Consider the following 14,386-nt stretch of genomic DNA (forward strand, 5'->3'; position numbering starts at 1 on the left):
CAAACAGCTTCTCTTCCACTTTCATCAAACTCGAGTCAAACTTTTCTGAAACGTTTTACATGGAAAATGTTGAAGAAGCTCCAGAATTTCTGCACTGAAGAAACATTTCTACATCATAACGACGATTTAAAGGACGGTAAGTTTGAGTTTTATGATTTTTAATATGCAGGATTGATGTGAAGGAGCTGAACATCATCTGCTGTGATTTCTGCTTCCTGGACATGTTGGTTGATCTGCTGATGATTCAACAATCAGCCCAGATTATTTTACAACTTATTACAATGAAAACAGAATTTATGAGTTTATTGTTCAACACTGATTCCATAACATGAACATTTTATCTCAGACAGAAATTAAACCACACATTCATATGAAAACTGACCTGAAGGTCAAGCAACAAACATGCAGCTCTAAGTAACAGCAGCAGGATCAGACAGTGACCCAGTGGAACCAGTGGAACCAGTGGAACGTTTCTGGTTGGACTGGAGAAAAGCTGCATTAACACCAGAAATATCAGAAACAAATCAAATAAAATGATTCAGACGCTTTCAGGAGGAACATTTAACACAAAGTTTAGTTTATGAAACAATATAAAACACATTCAGTCGGATTTAATAAGTCAGAATTTACATTCAGATTAAATGGTTGCCAGATTAAAAGTTTCTCTTCACATTTCTGCATTAAATAGTTTGTTATTGGCTTATTTAATATTAATCTTCATTGTGTTTTCATTAATGTTACGACCGGCTCGGCCAGGGGGAAGGGAAGCAACATTAAAGAAACCTAGGTGGTAAAGTTTAACAATTTAGGTTTATTGTTTGGGTTTTGACAACAAAAACAATAAAATAAAAAGGAAAAAAAACTAACAATAATCAAAATGTAGGGACTTACAACATATGGACCAAATAAACAAAATCCACAAAACAATCAGAGTTGAACACCAAAGATCTTAACCAAACAAAAATGGACTTCAAGTCCAGGATAAACAAAAACAAACTACAAATCTCTAACAGAGATGCAGAGATCCCCCACCGGGACAAGACGAGTTTGCAGAAGCTAACAAAACTATCAGAGCCATCAAAGCTAGTAAAATAAGTTTACAGCAGTCGACCCAACAAAGTGGCCAGCTGTCTGAACAAAGGATCAGCCGCGCCTTCTCCCAGGAAGTCCTTGGTTTTTAAAAGGGAGGCCTGTTCAGGGATTGGTGGGTTTGGCAATTGATGAGCCAATCACTGAAGGCCTCACGGAGTGGCACAGGAAGTCACGCTGCATCCACTTCCTGGTAGAGTCAACTTGATTAGCCACAAAACAAACAAACAGAAAAGGCCACTGGCTGTAACAACTAAGCAGAAAATAAAATCACAGTTAGATAGAAATAAAAGCTCAGAAACATCAAAATGATTATTTCTGTTTGAGTTACTGACATAAACTAACTTTTCAATAATATTATAATTTAATACGACTGAGTTTAATGCAGCAGATTGTCTCAGTGAAATGTGTCAAAATGAATAAATCATCATCATGAACTCAGTTCAGTAACAGAAGAAATAAAACATTTTAAATCCTGATGAAACGTCTAAAAGTTACAAACTGATCCTGACATTAAACTGCAGCCCAGATTCACTCAGTTCCTGTAACATTCAGGGTCTCTGGTCAGTCCAGTTTGGACGGGTTCTAGATCGGTTCTGTAACGGACCTGGTTCTGTAACGACTGTGATTCTGTAACGGACCTGGTTCTGTAACGACTCTGGTTCTGTAACGGACCTGGTTCTGTAACGGTTCTGGTTCTGTAACGGTTCTGGTTCTGGTTCTGGTTCTGGTGAAGGCCCAACAGCTGATAGTTTCTGTTTCTTCTGCTTGGTGACGATGAAAACAGTCAGTCAGTGATTCTGGATGAAAGTTGATCTGCTGAGGTTCTGGATCCATCATCCTGCAGGTCAGACTGGACTCACTGCTCATCTGGTCGGTTCTGATCCGATAAAGGCTGCTGAGCTTCAGCTGGATCTACAGGAGGCTGATTTGACTTTGGACTCCAACATGAAGGTTTTTTACGGTTAAAATAAACAACAATAACTAAAGCTAACAAAACAACCACCGATAGACCAACCGACACACCAGAACCACCGGACCTGATCCGTCTCTCTTCCCTCCACCAGCATCACCTGCAGAACAGAACCAGGTGTTAGTTTGATGTTCAGGTAGAAAATGACTGAAGATCATCATCTGATCTCAGACCAGCTGATTTATAGACTCTCAACTAAAACATCTCTAGAAAACATCTGAACAGAAAAGATGTGGAAACTCTGAGTTTGAGGAAAATCCTGGATTTCCTGATCAAAATGAAAGCTACATTTTCAGTACATCACCATGGCAACACAATCCTTGTATAACCTGCTGCTAGCAGCTTTTCTATCCGTCAACCTGCTGCTGTTCTACCAGATTTTATATTCCTGAACTCTGATCATAGCAGAAAAAATGAAGCTGGATGAGAAGTTTATGACCAACAATGTTCATCATTTGAAAATGTTTGTTTTTGTTTTGTTTTTTTCTTCTAAAATAAAAGAAAAATCTAGATTGGGCGGCTATTATCTTGTTTAAAAATCAATAGCCATTAAAGGGCATTTAGTAATAAATTGGATATATAACAATGGATTAAATTAATGTTAAACTCTAACAACAACTTTCAGGGTCGTCACAGAGAGGTCATATGACGTCACTATGACAAGTTGTTCTCCACATTAATGCTCCTAGTAAAAGGGAGAGCTCCCCCTGCTGGACAGACTGGTGAACACCAGGTCCTCCCAGCTGAAGTTCCTCATACAGAAATGTTCAGAGATAATTAACAGACATTATTTATTGATGAAAACCATCATAGAACAAAATCAGGACAGAAAATCAGCGATCATAACTTCTGCTTCTGTTCACTGATTGACCTGATAGAAAATCTCCTGGAAGAAATTCAGCTGAAAGCTCTGGCCGTAAACACTTTTACTCACCTGAAGGAGTTTTTACATCCAGGCTGATGATGACGATGGTCATCCTCTGGCTGTTTGGTTCTGTCTGAACGACCTGACATTCATAAGCTCCTCTGTCGTCAGGCGTCACGTTCCTCAGAACCAAAGACACGTTTCCATCCTTCATCTGTCGGTCCACCAGATCCACTCGGTCTTTAAAAGATGGATGCTGGTTTTCTAGATCAAGCTGATCGTTCCTGTACAGAAGAACATATTCTGACCCCAGATCAGGTCTGATCCACTCTACCACTAGAACAGGTTTACTATCAGGAGATCTGCAGGGTAGAAATATCTCCCGTCCAGGTTGAGCTGTGATGTTTGTCTGATCTGTAGGAGAGGAAACAGAGCAGAGAGGTTAAAGGTCATTTATTCAGCTGTACTGATTACCAAAGAAACCTACAGAGGAGAATAAGTTTCTGTCTTTAACATCAGAACAGTGATGCTACAAAGTAACAGTAAGGTATTCATTAATCCATAGAGCAGAAAGGACTACAAATCCCAGAATGCTTTGTGAGTGATACCTGACAGGATCAGGAAGAAGCTACTGAGTTATTTTACTGTTGCAGATAAAACAGGTTTTTACATGAAGATACTGAAGCAGAACTAGACTGTTGAACAAACAAAATATGAACATGATAAAAACAAAAGCAGTAAAAACATTAGAAATAATCAAAAAGGATTTATTATCAACAGGAAGTTTAAACAGTTACTGCAGAACCTGATTGATAACCTGCAACAACAACTTCATTGTTCAAAATAGATATTTTAAAATAAAATAGGTTTTGTGTCATCAGAATGAAAAGTTTGATATAATATTTATGTGAGAAAGATAAATGGATTTGTCATATTTCCATCATAAAGGTTCACTCTAGATTATTTTTCTAATGCAAAAGAATCACATTGATGACATCTATAGGTGTCACATAATGGACCTTACCACAGGGACCCCGTCTCATTGGCTAATGCCCATTTCACGTCACAGCGCAGCTACCACGTGCTTGACCGTCTTACAAACAAGCTACAGTAGTAAATACATGCTAATGTACATTGTGGACTAGCAGACCGGCAGAAAGTTTTTGCGTCAGGACTCGATAAAGAATGGCTCTCCACTGTCAGTGGGGTACCTGTACAGCTGATGTCAGGTATCCTGATCGTATTTGTGGAACTAAAATTCACAGATTTCTAAAATCTGAAACTGAATGTCTTGCTTGGATCAAAGCTTGTGCACGACCGCATTTGCAGCTCGACCGTCGTAGGATCAGTAAGAACAAAGTGTCTGCTGGCGTAAGTATTATTGCTTTGCTTTCTTTGTGTTTAGTGAATGAAAAAAATAAAGTCAATAATAAACACATCCATTATGAAAACCTTTTAGCCAAGTACAGCATAATGGCAGTACCGATACAACTTCTACACCCTGAAGCCTGTCTGTTACAGTCTTATGTTAGCTGAACAGATCAATATGCAATGTGTACCGTATCTGACATACATTAAAGATTTTATTTCACCTGAAAAGGCTTTTTTCTAAACTGTAATCGTGTTAGCCACGCTAACTTTTACTAAACTGTAATCGTGTTAGCCACGCTAGCTTTTACTAAACTGTAATCGTGTTAGCCACGCTATCACCGAGTACCGTGTATAAGTCCTAGGCACATTCGAACCCTAAAAACCATGAATGCCATTCTCACCCAGCCTTGCAAGAACAACAGGTATCAGTGATCTTGTCCACAGCTATATTTATGCTGAGGGTGTGAGGATGTGCTGTTTTCCTCATCAACTGGTAGCATTTAGCTGCGACAATCTTGGAGGCATCGCGTGGCTCAAACACCTTGATGTCGTCCAAAAAGATGACATGAACTTGTTGGTTCCCTTGTCGTGGCTGATATTTTGTGAAAATCCGGCAGAAATGCTAAACTAATCGACTCAGAAATACTCTGTAGAGAGTCAGTCGAAGTGAAAGACACCATGTTTACATAGAAACTATAAGCTCTGCGAGGCTTTGTTTCTGAGACATGCAGCCACGTGGGATTTTAGAGGGCGATTCTGGGCGGAGCTTGGTAAGGTCCACTGATTTACATAATGTTTGGTGGTCATGAGAACTTGAATACTGTACAGAGAATGGCAATAAAACAACTAAAAAAGTAATAAGCTTTTTCTAATGATTCTTCCACAGCAAATAAAATTACCCTGATTATAAAGTTTCCTCTATAAAATCTGACCTTTTTGATGTTTTTAATGGTTTGCATGAAACAAAGAGAGCATGTGAAAACAGCCTAATATAAGTTTTATTCACACATCTCACACAGGTTGAGTCCTATTCCTATGTTAGATTTTATTCATTAGATATTGATTATTCCCTTTAATGTAAACTGGTTGACTTGGTGATCCTCAGTTTCCATCACCAAATAAAGAGACACTGATAAATATTGAATTGTTGCTCATTTCAGGGCCCCTCAGAGCCTGGGCCCTTCGGGAGAGCAAAGATCTAGCTCCGGCCCTGAAGGAGGAGGAAATAAATAGAAACCCGACCGTCTCGATCTCTAACGGTCTTTAACTCTTCAACAGGCATTACTGAGACGATCCTGGTATCTCTGCACGATGATCTAGTCTGTTGTACTGAGAACCAGCGCAAACTGGGACCATAACAATGATTATCATCATTATGTGAACACGAGTCTCCGTGGATAGCATGACTTTAACTATCGCCGTATCTCAGATCAAAATAACTCTGGATCCTAAGTTTTCCTCCAGAAACTCGCCTGTAGAGACAGATGAGACGAAGATGATGATGAAGGTCAGGGCCGAAAACAGTGAAGTAGCTGCTGGAGAATCCATTTCCGGGTTTCCATCCACCGCCACTTATCGCGACTCCAGAAGATTCACTTTAAACATTAAACCTTATTATATTTTCACTTTGTAGCTAATAATAATCAATAAATCAATAAAACACCAAACATCCAGAAACACCGATAATCCACGAGCTGCGATAGAAACAAGGAAGAAGGAGGAGCTGAAGGACGATGAGAACAGTTCATCTGACTGAACTGAGTCTCTCGGATCAGTGATCCGTTCACCGGATCTCAGTTCATTCCTTCAGAACAGCGCCTCCTGCAGTACAGTTTGGGTCTGTTCATGCTGTGACATGTTGCCACTCCACAGGGTGTCGCTGTCAGTTTCCTTCAAGCTACCAGCTCACACACATCACACACACATCCTGGTCTCCAGCATCTTAACAGACTTTGGAATAGAAAATAATGAGACTCCGAGAAAAGAAGAAGAAAATAAATAAAGTCTAAAGTTTATGGTTTTCATGGGTTTTTATCAATTTCCATTTTGTTTATTTGGCACTTGGATCATTTCTTGTTTTCATTTCAGTCCAATAATCATATTTAATAACCAGACTTTTAGTCACATCCCATATTCCTGTTTATCTGACAGGCTGAAAATGCATTTCACTGTTAAAATATACATTTAGCAGCAGTATTTACTTTGCATTAAATGATAGTTTTATGTATTTTCTAGACATGTAGTATCATTTTATAACCCAATCAAGTATCTATGTTACCTTCAGTTCTCATAAAATATAACTTAAAAGAAATTTGACTGTAATTTAACTCCTTGAAATTGGGCCTCTGTCTCTTTAAAAACTCCTGCTCTTTCTGAAACTCCGCCTTCAGGAAGTCATCACAACATGGCTCCTCTATTAACTAACAGTTTTACCACCGTTGCTCTGAGAAGTTGCTTCTATAATGAGCTCAGCAGTTCCACCAGGTGCTTGCTAATTGTTGCTGGCTAGTCTGAAGGAGCTGAAAAGGGGAGTGAGGCAGAAACGTGGAAACTGAAGCTCTGAGGAGGTGAAGGTAGATCCCTTCAGGAGTTTTCCTCAGGCTGACATCAACTCACCTGGAGGAGGAAGAACATCCAGGTTGATGATGAAAACTGTCTCAGTTCTGCTGTTTGTCTGAACGACTCGACATTCATAAGCTCCTCTGTCGTCAGGCGTCACGTTCCTCAGAACCAAAGACACGTTTCCATCCTTCATCTGTCGGTCCAGCAGATCCACTCGGTCCCTAAACGATGGATGCTGGTTTTCTGTGTTAATCTTCTTATTCCTGTACCGAAGAACATATTCTGACCCCAGATCAGGTCTGATCCACTCAACAAATAAAACAGGTTTATTATCAGGAGATCTGCAGGGTAGAGATGCGTTCTGTCCAGGTTCAGCTGTGATGTTTGTCTGATCTGTAGGAGAGGAAGCAGAGCAGAGAGGTTAAAGGTCATTTAATCAGCTGTACTGATTACCAAAGAATCCTACAGAGGAGAATAAGTTTCTGTCTTTAACATCAGAACAGTGATGCTACAAAGTAACAGTAAGGTATTCATTCATCCATAGAGCAGAAATGACTACAAATCCCAGAATGCTTTGTGAGTGATACCTGACAGAGGATCAGGAAGAAGCTACTGAGTTATTTTACTGTTGCAGATAAAACAGGTTTTTACATGAAGATACTGAAGCAGAACTAGACTGTTGAACAAACAAAATATGAACATGATCAATACAAAAGCAGTAAAAACATTAGAAATAATCAAAAATGATTTATTATCAACAGGAAGTTTAAACAGTTACTGCAGAACCTGATTGATAACCTGCAACAACAACTTCATTGTTCAAAATAGATATTTTAAAATAAAATAGGTTTTGTGTCATCAGAATGAAAAATTTGATATAATATTTATGTGAGAAAAATGGATTTGTCATATTTCCATCATAAAGATTCACTCTAGATTCTTTTTCTAATGCAAAGAACCACATTGGTGACATCTATAGGTGTCACATAATGGACCTTACCACAGGGACCCCGTCTCATTGGCTAATGCCCATTTCACGTCACAGCGCAGCTACCACGTGCTTGACCGTCTTACAAACAAGCTACAGTAGTAAATACATGCTAATGTACATTGTGGACTAGCAGACCGGCAGAAAGTTTTTGTGTCAGGACTCGAAAAAAAAGGTTCTCCACCATTAGTGGGGTATCTGTACAGGCGATGTCAGGTATCCTGATCGTATTTGTGGAACTAAAATTCGCAGATTTCCAAAATCTAGAACGGAAAGCCTTGCTTGGATCAAAGCTTGCTCACGACCACATTTGCAGCTCAACCGTCGTAGGATCAATAAGAACAAAGTGTCTGCTGGGGTAAGTATTATTGCTTTGCTTTCTTTGTGTTTAGTGACTGAAAAAAAAAAGTCAATAATAAATACATCCATTATGAAAACCTTTTAGCCAAGTACAGCATAATGGCAGTACCGATACAACTTCTACATCCTGAAGCCTGTCTGTTACAGCCTTACGTTAGCTGAACAGATCAATATGCAATGTGTACCGTATCTGACATACATTCAAGATTTTATTTAACCTGAAAAGGCTTTTTACAAAACTGTAATCGTGTTAGCCACGCTAACTTTTACTAAACTGTAATCGTGTTAGCCACGCTAACTTTTACTAAACTGTAATCGTGTTAGCCACTCTAGCACAGAGTACCGTGTATAAGTCCTAGGCACATTCGAACCCTAAAAACCATGAATGCCATTCTCACCCAGCCTTGCAAGAACAACAGGTATCAGTGATCTTGTCCACAGCTATATTTATGCTGAGGGTCTTAGGATCTGCTGTTTTCCTCATCAACCGGTAGCATTTAGCTGCAACAATCTTGGAGGCATCGCGTGGCTCAAACACCTTGATGTCGTCCAAAAAGATGACATGAACTTGTTGGTTCCCTTGTCGTGGCTGATATTTTGTGAAAATCCGGCAGAAATGCTAAACTAATCGACTCAGAAATACTCTGTAGAGAGTCAGTCGAAGTGAAAGACACCATGTTTACATAGAAACTATAAGCTCTGCGAGGCTTTGTTTCTGAGACATGCAGCCACGTGGGACTTTAGAGGGCGATTCTGGGCGGAGCTTGGTAAGGTCCACTGATTTACATAATGTTTGGTGGTCATGAGAACTTGAATACTGTACAGAGAATGGCAATAAAACAACTAAAAAAGTAATAAGCTTTTTCTAATGATTCTTCCACAGCAAATAAAATTACACTGATTATAAAGTTTCCTCTATAAAATCTGACCTTTTTGATGTTTTTAATGGTTTGCATGAAACAAAGAGAGCATGTTAAAACAGCCTAATATAAGTTTTATTCACACATCTCACACAGGTTGAGTCCTATTTCTATGTTAGATTTTATTCATTAGATATTGATTATTCCCTTTAATGTAAACTGGTTGACTTGGTGATCCTCAGTTTTCATCACCAAATAAAGAGACACTGATAAATATTGAATAATTGCTCATTTCAGGGCCCCTCAGAGCCTGGGCCCTTCGGGAGAGCAAAGATCTAGCTCCGGCCCTGAAGGAGGAGGAAACATAGAAACCCGACCGTCTCGATCTCTAACGGTCTTTAACTCTTCAACAGGCATTACTGAGACGATCCTGGTATCTCTGCACGATGATCTAGTCTGTTGTACTGAGAACCAGCGCAAACTGGGACCATAACAATGATTATCATCATTATGTGAACACGAGTCTCCGTGGATAGCATGACTTTAACTATCGCCGTATCTCAGATCAAAATAACTCTGGATCCTAAGTTTTCCTCCAGAAACTCGCCTGTAGAGACAGATGAGACGAAGATGATGATGAAGGTCAGGGCCGAAAACAGTGAAGTAGCTGCTGGAGAATCCATTTCCGTGTTTCCATCCACCGCCACAGTTTCATGTATTTCTCTTATCGCGACTCCAGAAGATTCACTTTAAACATTAAACCTTATTATATTTTCACTTTGTCGGGCCACTAATCAATAAAACACCAAACATCCAGAAACACCGATAATCCACGAGCTGCGATAGAAACACGGAAGAAGGAGGAGCTGAAGGACGATGAGAACAGTTCATCTGACTGAACTGAGTCTCTCGGATCAGTGATCCGTTCACAGGATCTCAGTTCATTCCTTCAGAACAGCGCCTCCTGCAGTACAGTTTGGGTCTGTTCATGCTGTGACATGTTGCCACTCCACAGCGTGTCGCTCTCCGTTTCCTTCAAGCTACCAGCTAACACACACACACACACACACACACATCCTGGTCTCCAGTATCTTAACAGACTTTGGAACAGAAAATAATGAGACTCTGAGAAAAGAAGAAAATATATTAAATCTAAAAGTTTATGGTTTTCATGGGCTTTTCTCAATTTGCTTTTTATTTAGTTGGCACTTGTATTATTTCTTGATTTCATTTCATGACAATAAACATATTTAAAAACCAGACATTTAGTTGCATGCCATATTCTTGTTTATCTGACAGGCTGAAAATGCATTTCACTGTTAAAATATACCTTTTGCATCAGTATTTACTTTGCATTAAATGATAGTTTTATGTATTTTCTAGAAATGTAGTATCCTTTTATAGCCCAATAAAGCATCTATGTTACATTCAGTTCTCATAAAATATAACTTAAAAGAAATTTGACTGTAATTTAACACCTTGAAATTGGGCCTCTGTTTCTTTAAAAACTCCTGCTCTTTCTGAAACTCCGCCTTCAGGAAGTCATCACAACATGGCTCCTCTATTAACTAACAGTTTTACCAACGTTGCTCTGAGAAGTTGCTCCCATAATGAGCTCAGCAGTTCCACCAGGTGCTTGCTAATTGTTGCTGGCTAGTCTGAAGGAGCTGAACAGGGGAGTGAGGCAAAAACGTGGAAACTGTAGCTCTGAGCAGATGAAAGTAGATCCCTTCAGGAGTTTTCCTCAGGCTGACATCAACTCACCTGGAGGAGGAAGAACATCCAGGTTGATGATGAAGACTGTCTCAGTTCTACTGTTTGAAAGTTGATCTGCTGAGGTTCTGGATCCATCATCCTGCAGGTCAGACTGGACTCTCTGCTCATCTGGTCGGTTCTGATCCGTTAAAGGCTGCTGAGCTTCAGCTGGATCTACGGGAGGCGAATTTGGCTTTGGACTCCAACATGAAATTTTTTACGGTTAAAATAAACAAAAATACCTAAAGCTAACAAACCAACCACCACAACAACCGACACACCAACCATCAGACCAACCCGACCTGATCCGTCTCCGTTTCCTCCATCAGAATCACCTGCAGAACAGAACCAGGTGTTAGTTTGATGTTCAGGTAGAAAATGACTGAAGATCATCATCTGATCTCAGACCAGCTGATTTATAGACTCTCAACTAAAACATCTCTAGAAAACATCTGAACAGAAAAGATGTGGAAACTCTGAGTTTGAGGAAAATCCTGGATTTCCTGATCAAAAAGGAAAAGTCTGGCTCTGACTGTATCGCCATGGCAACAGCATCCTTGTATAACCTGCTGCTAGCAGCTTTTCTATCCGTCAACCTGCTGCTGTTCTACCAGATTTTATATGCCTGAACTCTGATCATAGCAGAAAAAATGAAGCTGGATGAGAAGTTTATGACCAACAATGTTCATCATTTGAAAATGTTTGTTTTGCCTCACTCCCTGTTCAGTTTGGAGCTCCAACTCACACCACCACGAAGATGGTAGACAAGATGGCGCCGGTGTGTGTGGCTGCTCGTCTGTCGTTCTCACATTTGCTTATGTTTGTGTTGTTTCTGACCTGTATCGTCTGCGGAACTGAGTCTCTACTGATGTACGGTCGTAGCACACTTCTGGACCTCCAATCTTTGGTCCAGGATGTGGAGTTTTTCGAAACTGTTGGCCAACACTCCTTGCCCCCGCTTCTGTCGGGGATTCCGAGCCACCTGTTCCGGATTCCTGCGCTGCTTTCACGACGGAGACGTCGTCGTCGTCGCGGTAGACGAGGCGGCCAGCTGGTAAAGCTGAAGTTTTATCTGACGCACTGTTCTGCTTTTACCCGATCATCGGATGGATCGTTTCTGGGCTCTCGGGTGCCTCGGCGTTTCTTGGATCCTGTTGATGTCTGTTTGGTGCCAGTGGTCGGCGTTCAAGCCCCTCTCCAACGCCGTCCTGCCCTTCCCGGATCAACATACGCCAACGGTGTCTCCAAAACCTGAGACCGCTGTGCCGGGTTTCCAGACCTGTCGAAGCCCAGGATCCAGCTCCTGTCAGGATCGGCCTGATAAACGCCAGGTCGCTTGTGAATAAAATTTTTATTCTTCGAGACTTTTTTAGTCGCCAAAACCTGGATTTTATGTTTGTGACTGAGACGTGGCTGAGTGTTGGTGAGTCCAGTGCTCTATCTGAGCTTTTACCAACGGATTGTTCTTATTTTAATTCACCACGGACTTCGAGGAGAGGGGGAGGCACAGCGACTGTTTACAAACAGGACTATAATTGTAAGCAGTGTTTTCTGCAGACATCATTCCCCAGCTTTGAGTTTACGTCATTTGAAATGAGACACGTAAACCCAGTTTTCTGTGCTGTCGTTTACCGCCCCCCCAAATATAATAAGAATTTTATAAGCGACTTCTCTGACTTTTATCTGGGATTTTAACTAACTATGAACGTGTTCTTATTGTTGGAGACTTCAATATACATGTGTGCTGTCCTGATAAGCCTCTGGTAAAGGACTTTTTAAGTCTTCTGGACTCTTTTAACCTGGTACAGGCCGTATCCGGCTCTACACATGAGCACGGTCACACACTGGACCTGGTTATTTCCTGCAGTCTGCCTGTGACTAAGCTGGAAACCTGTGACTCTGTGTTCTCGGATCACCTGCCTGTTTTATTCACTGTTACTTTGACACCAACTGCAGTTAAAACTCGCGCTGCTGTTCGGCGCTGTCGGATTATTAACCCTTCCACTGCCACTCAATTCTCCACCGCTTTTCTTCAGCTCTGTGGCTCATCTAACTTCCTCAGATCTGATACAGAAGAGCTCTGGTCCTGGTTCTGTTCTTCCTGTCAAACCATTCTGGACTCGGTTGCTCCATTAAAAACCAGGCAGCCAAGGATTAAACCTGAGCCTTGGTTTAATGACAGAACTCGTGCTGCAAGGCAGGAATGTCGTCGTGTTGAACGCAGATGGAAAAAGGATAAACTGCAGGTTACCCTTCAGATTTTAAAAGACTGTTGGCGTCTCTACCAGAGCACGGTTAAAGAGGCTAAAAGGGAATATTTGGCAAATATAATTTCCTCAAACAGCCATAACTCACGTGTTTTATTTCACACCATTGACTCTGTCCTTAATATTCCACAGAATGCCTGTTTGGAAGCTTCTCCTGACATGTGTGCTAAGTTTCTGCATTTCTTTATTGAAAAGGTTGGTAGTACCAGGGCTCTTATCACAGCTCCTGACTCCGACCCCTCTGTTTCGGTACATTGCTCTGCTGCCTTCAATCAGTTTGAGCCTGTGACTGTCTCACTTTTAGAGGACGTGGTTGGCCGCATTAAGCCATCAGGTTCCCCACGTGATCCTGTCCCTCCACAATTTTTTAAAGATATTTTATCTAGCATAGGTCAGCCTGTTCTTGCAATTATAAATAGCAGTCTGTCCTCAGGTGTGGTGCCCTCTAGTTTTAAACATGCAGTAGTGCAGCCACTGCTTAAAAAACCTGGCCTTGATCCTACTGTTCTGGCTAATTATCGGCCTATTTCGAAGCTGCCTTTTCTTTCCAAGGTTTTAGAAAAAATTGTGTACTGTCAGCTGAAACAGTTTTTAGATGACAATGGCATTCTGGAGGTTTTCCAGTCAGGTTTAAAACTCTTCATAGCACATAATCTGCTTAATAAGAGTTTTTAATGACATCCTTCTTGCATGTGATTCTGGTAACCATGTTGTTCTGATTTTACTTGATTTAACTGCTGCCTTTGATACTGTAGACCACAATATTTAATATCGCGATTACACCACATTGTTGGTATTGATGGCACTGTTCTTAAATGGTTCCAGTCTTACCTAGAGGAGAGAACATTTTCAGTGAAAATTAGTGACTCTGAATCATCTGCTGTTTCAATGACTTATGGTGTCCCGCAGGCTCAATTCTGGGCCCACTGCTTTTCTCACTTTATTTACTGCCTCTGGGTTCTATCCTTAGGAACATGGGATTTCTTTTCATTGTTATGCTGATGATTGTCAGATTTATTTGCCCATGAAGCAGAAGGATGTCCACTCTATCAAACATCTCCTGGCATGTCTTGGTGATATTAAATCTTGGTTGGCCTTGAACTTTTTAAATTGTAATGAAAACAAACAGAGGTGATTGTGTTTGGACCCAGTGGCTCCTCTGAGTCCTCCTCTGTTGACCTTGGACCTTTGGAGGTATATTTTAAACATGTTATTACGGACCTTGGTTTTAAGGTGGACAGTGATTTTAAATTGGACAGCCAAATCAGAGCCGTGGTTAAGTCCAGCTTATTCATT

The 14,386-nt window shown here is 40.7% G+C and overlaps 1 protein-coding gene across 1 annotated transcript; it reads right to left on the reverse strand.

Moving 5' to 3' along the window:
* Positions 1-288: 288 nt before the first annotated feature.
* On the reverse strand, positions 289-10,883 carry LOC108165997 (CD276 antigen homolog). Its single transcript, XM_081599747.1, has 5 exons — positions 10,833-10,883; positions 6,915-7,253; positions 2,997-3,341; positions 1,731-2,162; positions 289-1,685 (listed from the first exon to the last, which is right to left on the reverse strand). The coding sequence occupies exons 2-4, from the start codon at positions 7,051-7,053 to the stop codon at positions 2,080-2,082; spliced, it is 567 nt and encodes a 188-aa protein (XP_081455873.1). The 5' UTR covers positions 7,054-7,253; positions 10,833-10,883; the 3' UTR covers positions 289-1,685; positions 1,731-2,079.
* Between the last annotated feature and the right edge of the window lie 3,503 nt (positions 10,884-14,386).

This window comes from Poecilia reticulata, chromosome 18, assembly GCF_904066995.2.
Source record: "Poecilia reticulata chromosome 18, P_reticulata-male-v2, whole genome shotgun sequence".
Classification (NCBI taxonomy): domain Eukaryota; kingdom Metazoa; phylum Chordata; class Actinopteri; order Cyprinodontiformes; family Poeciliidae; genus Poecilia; species Poecilia reticulata.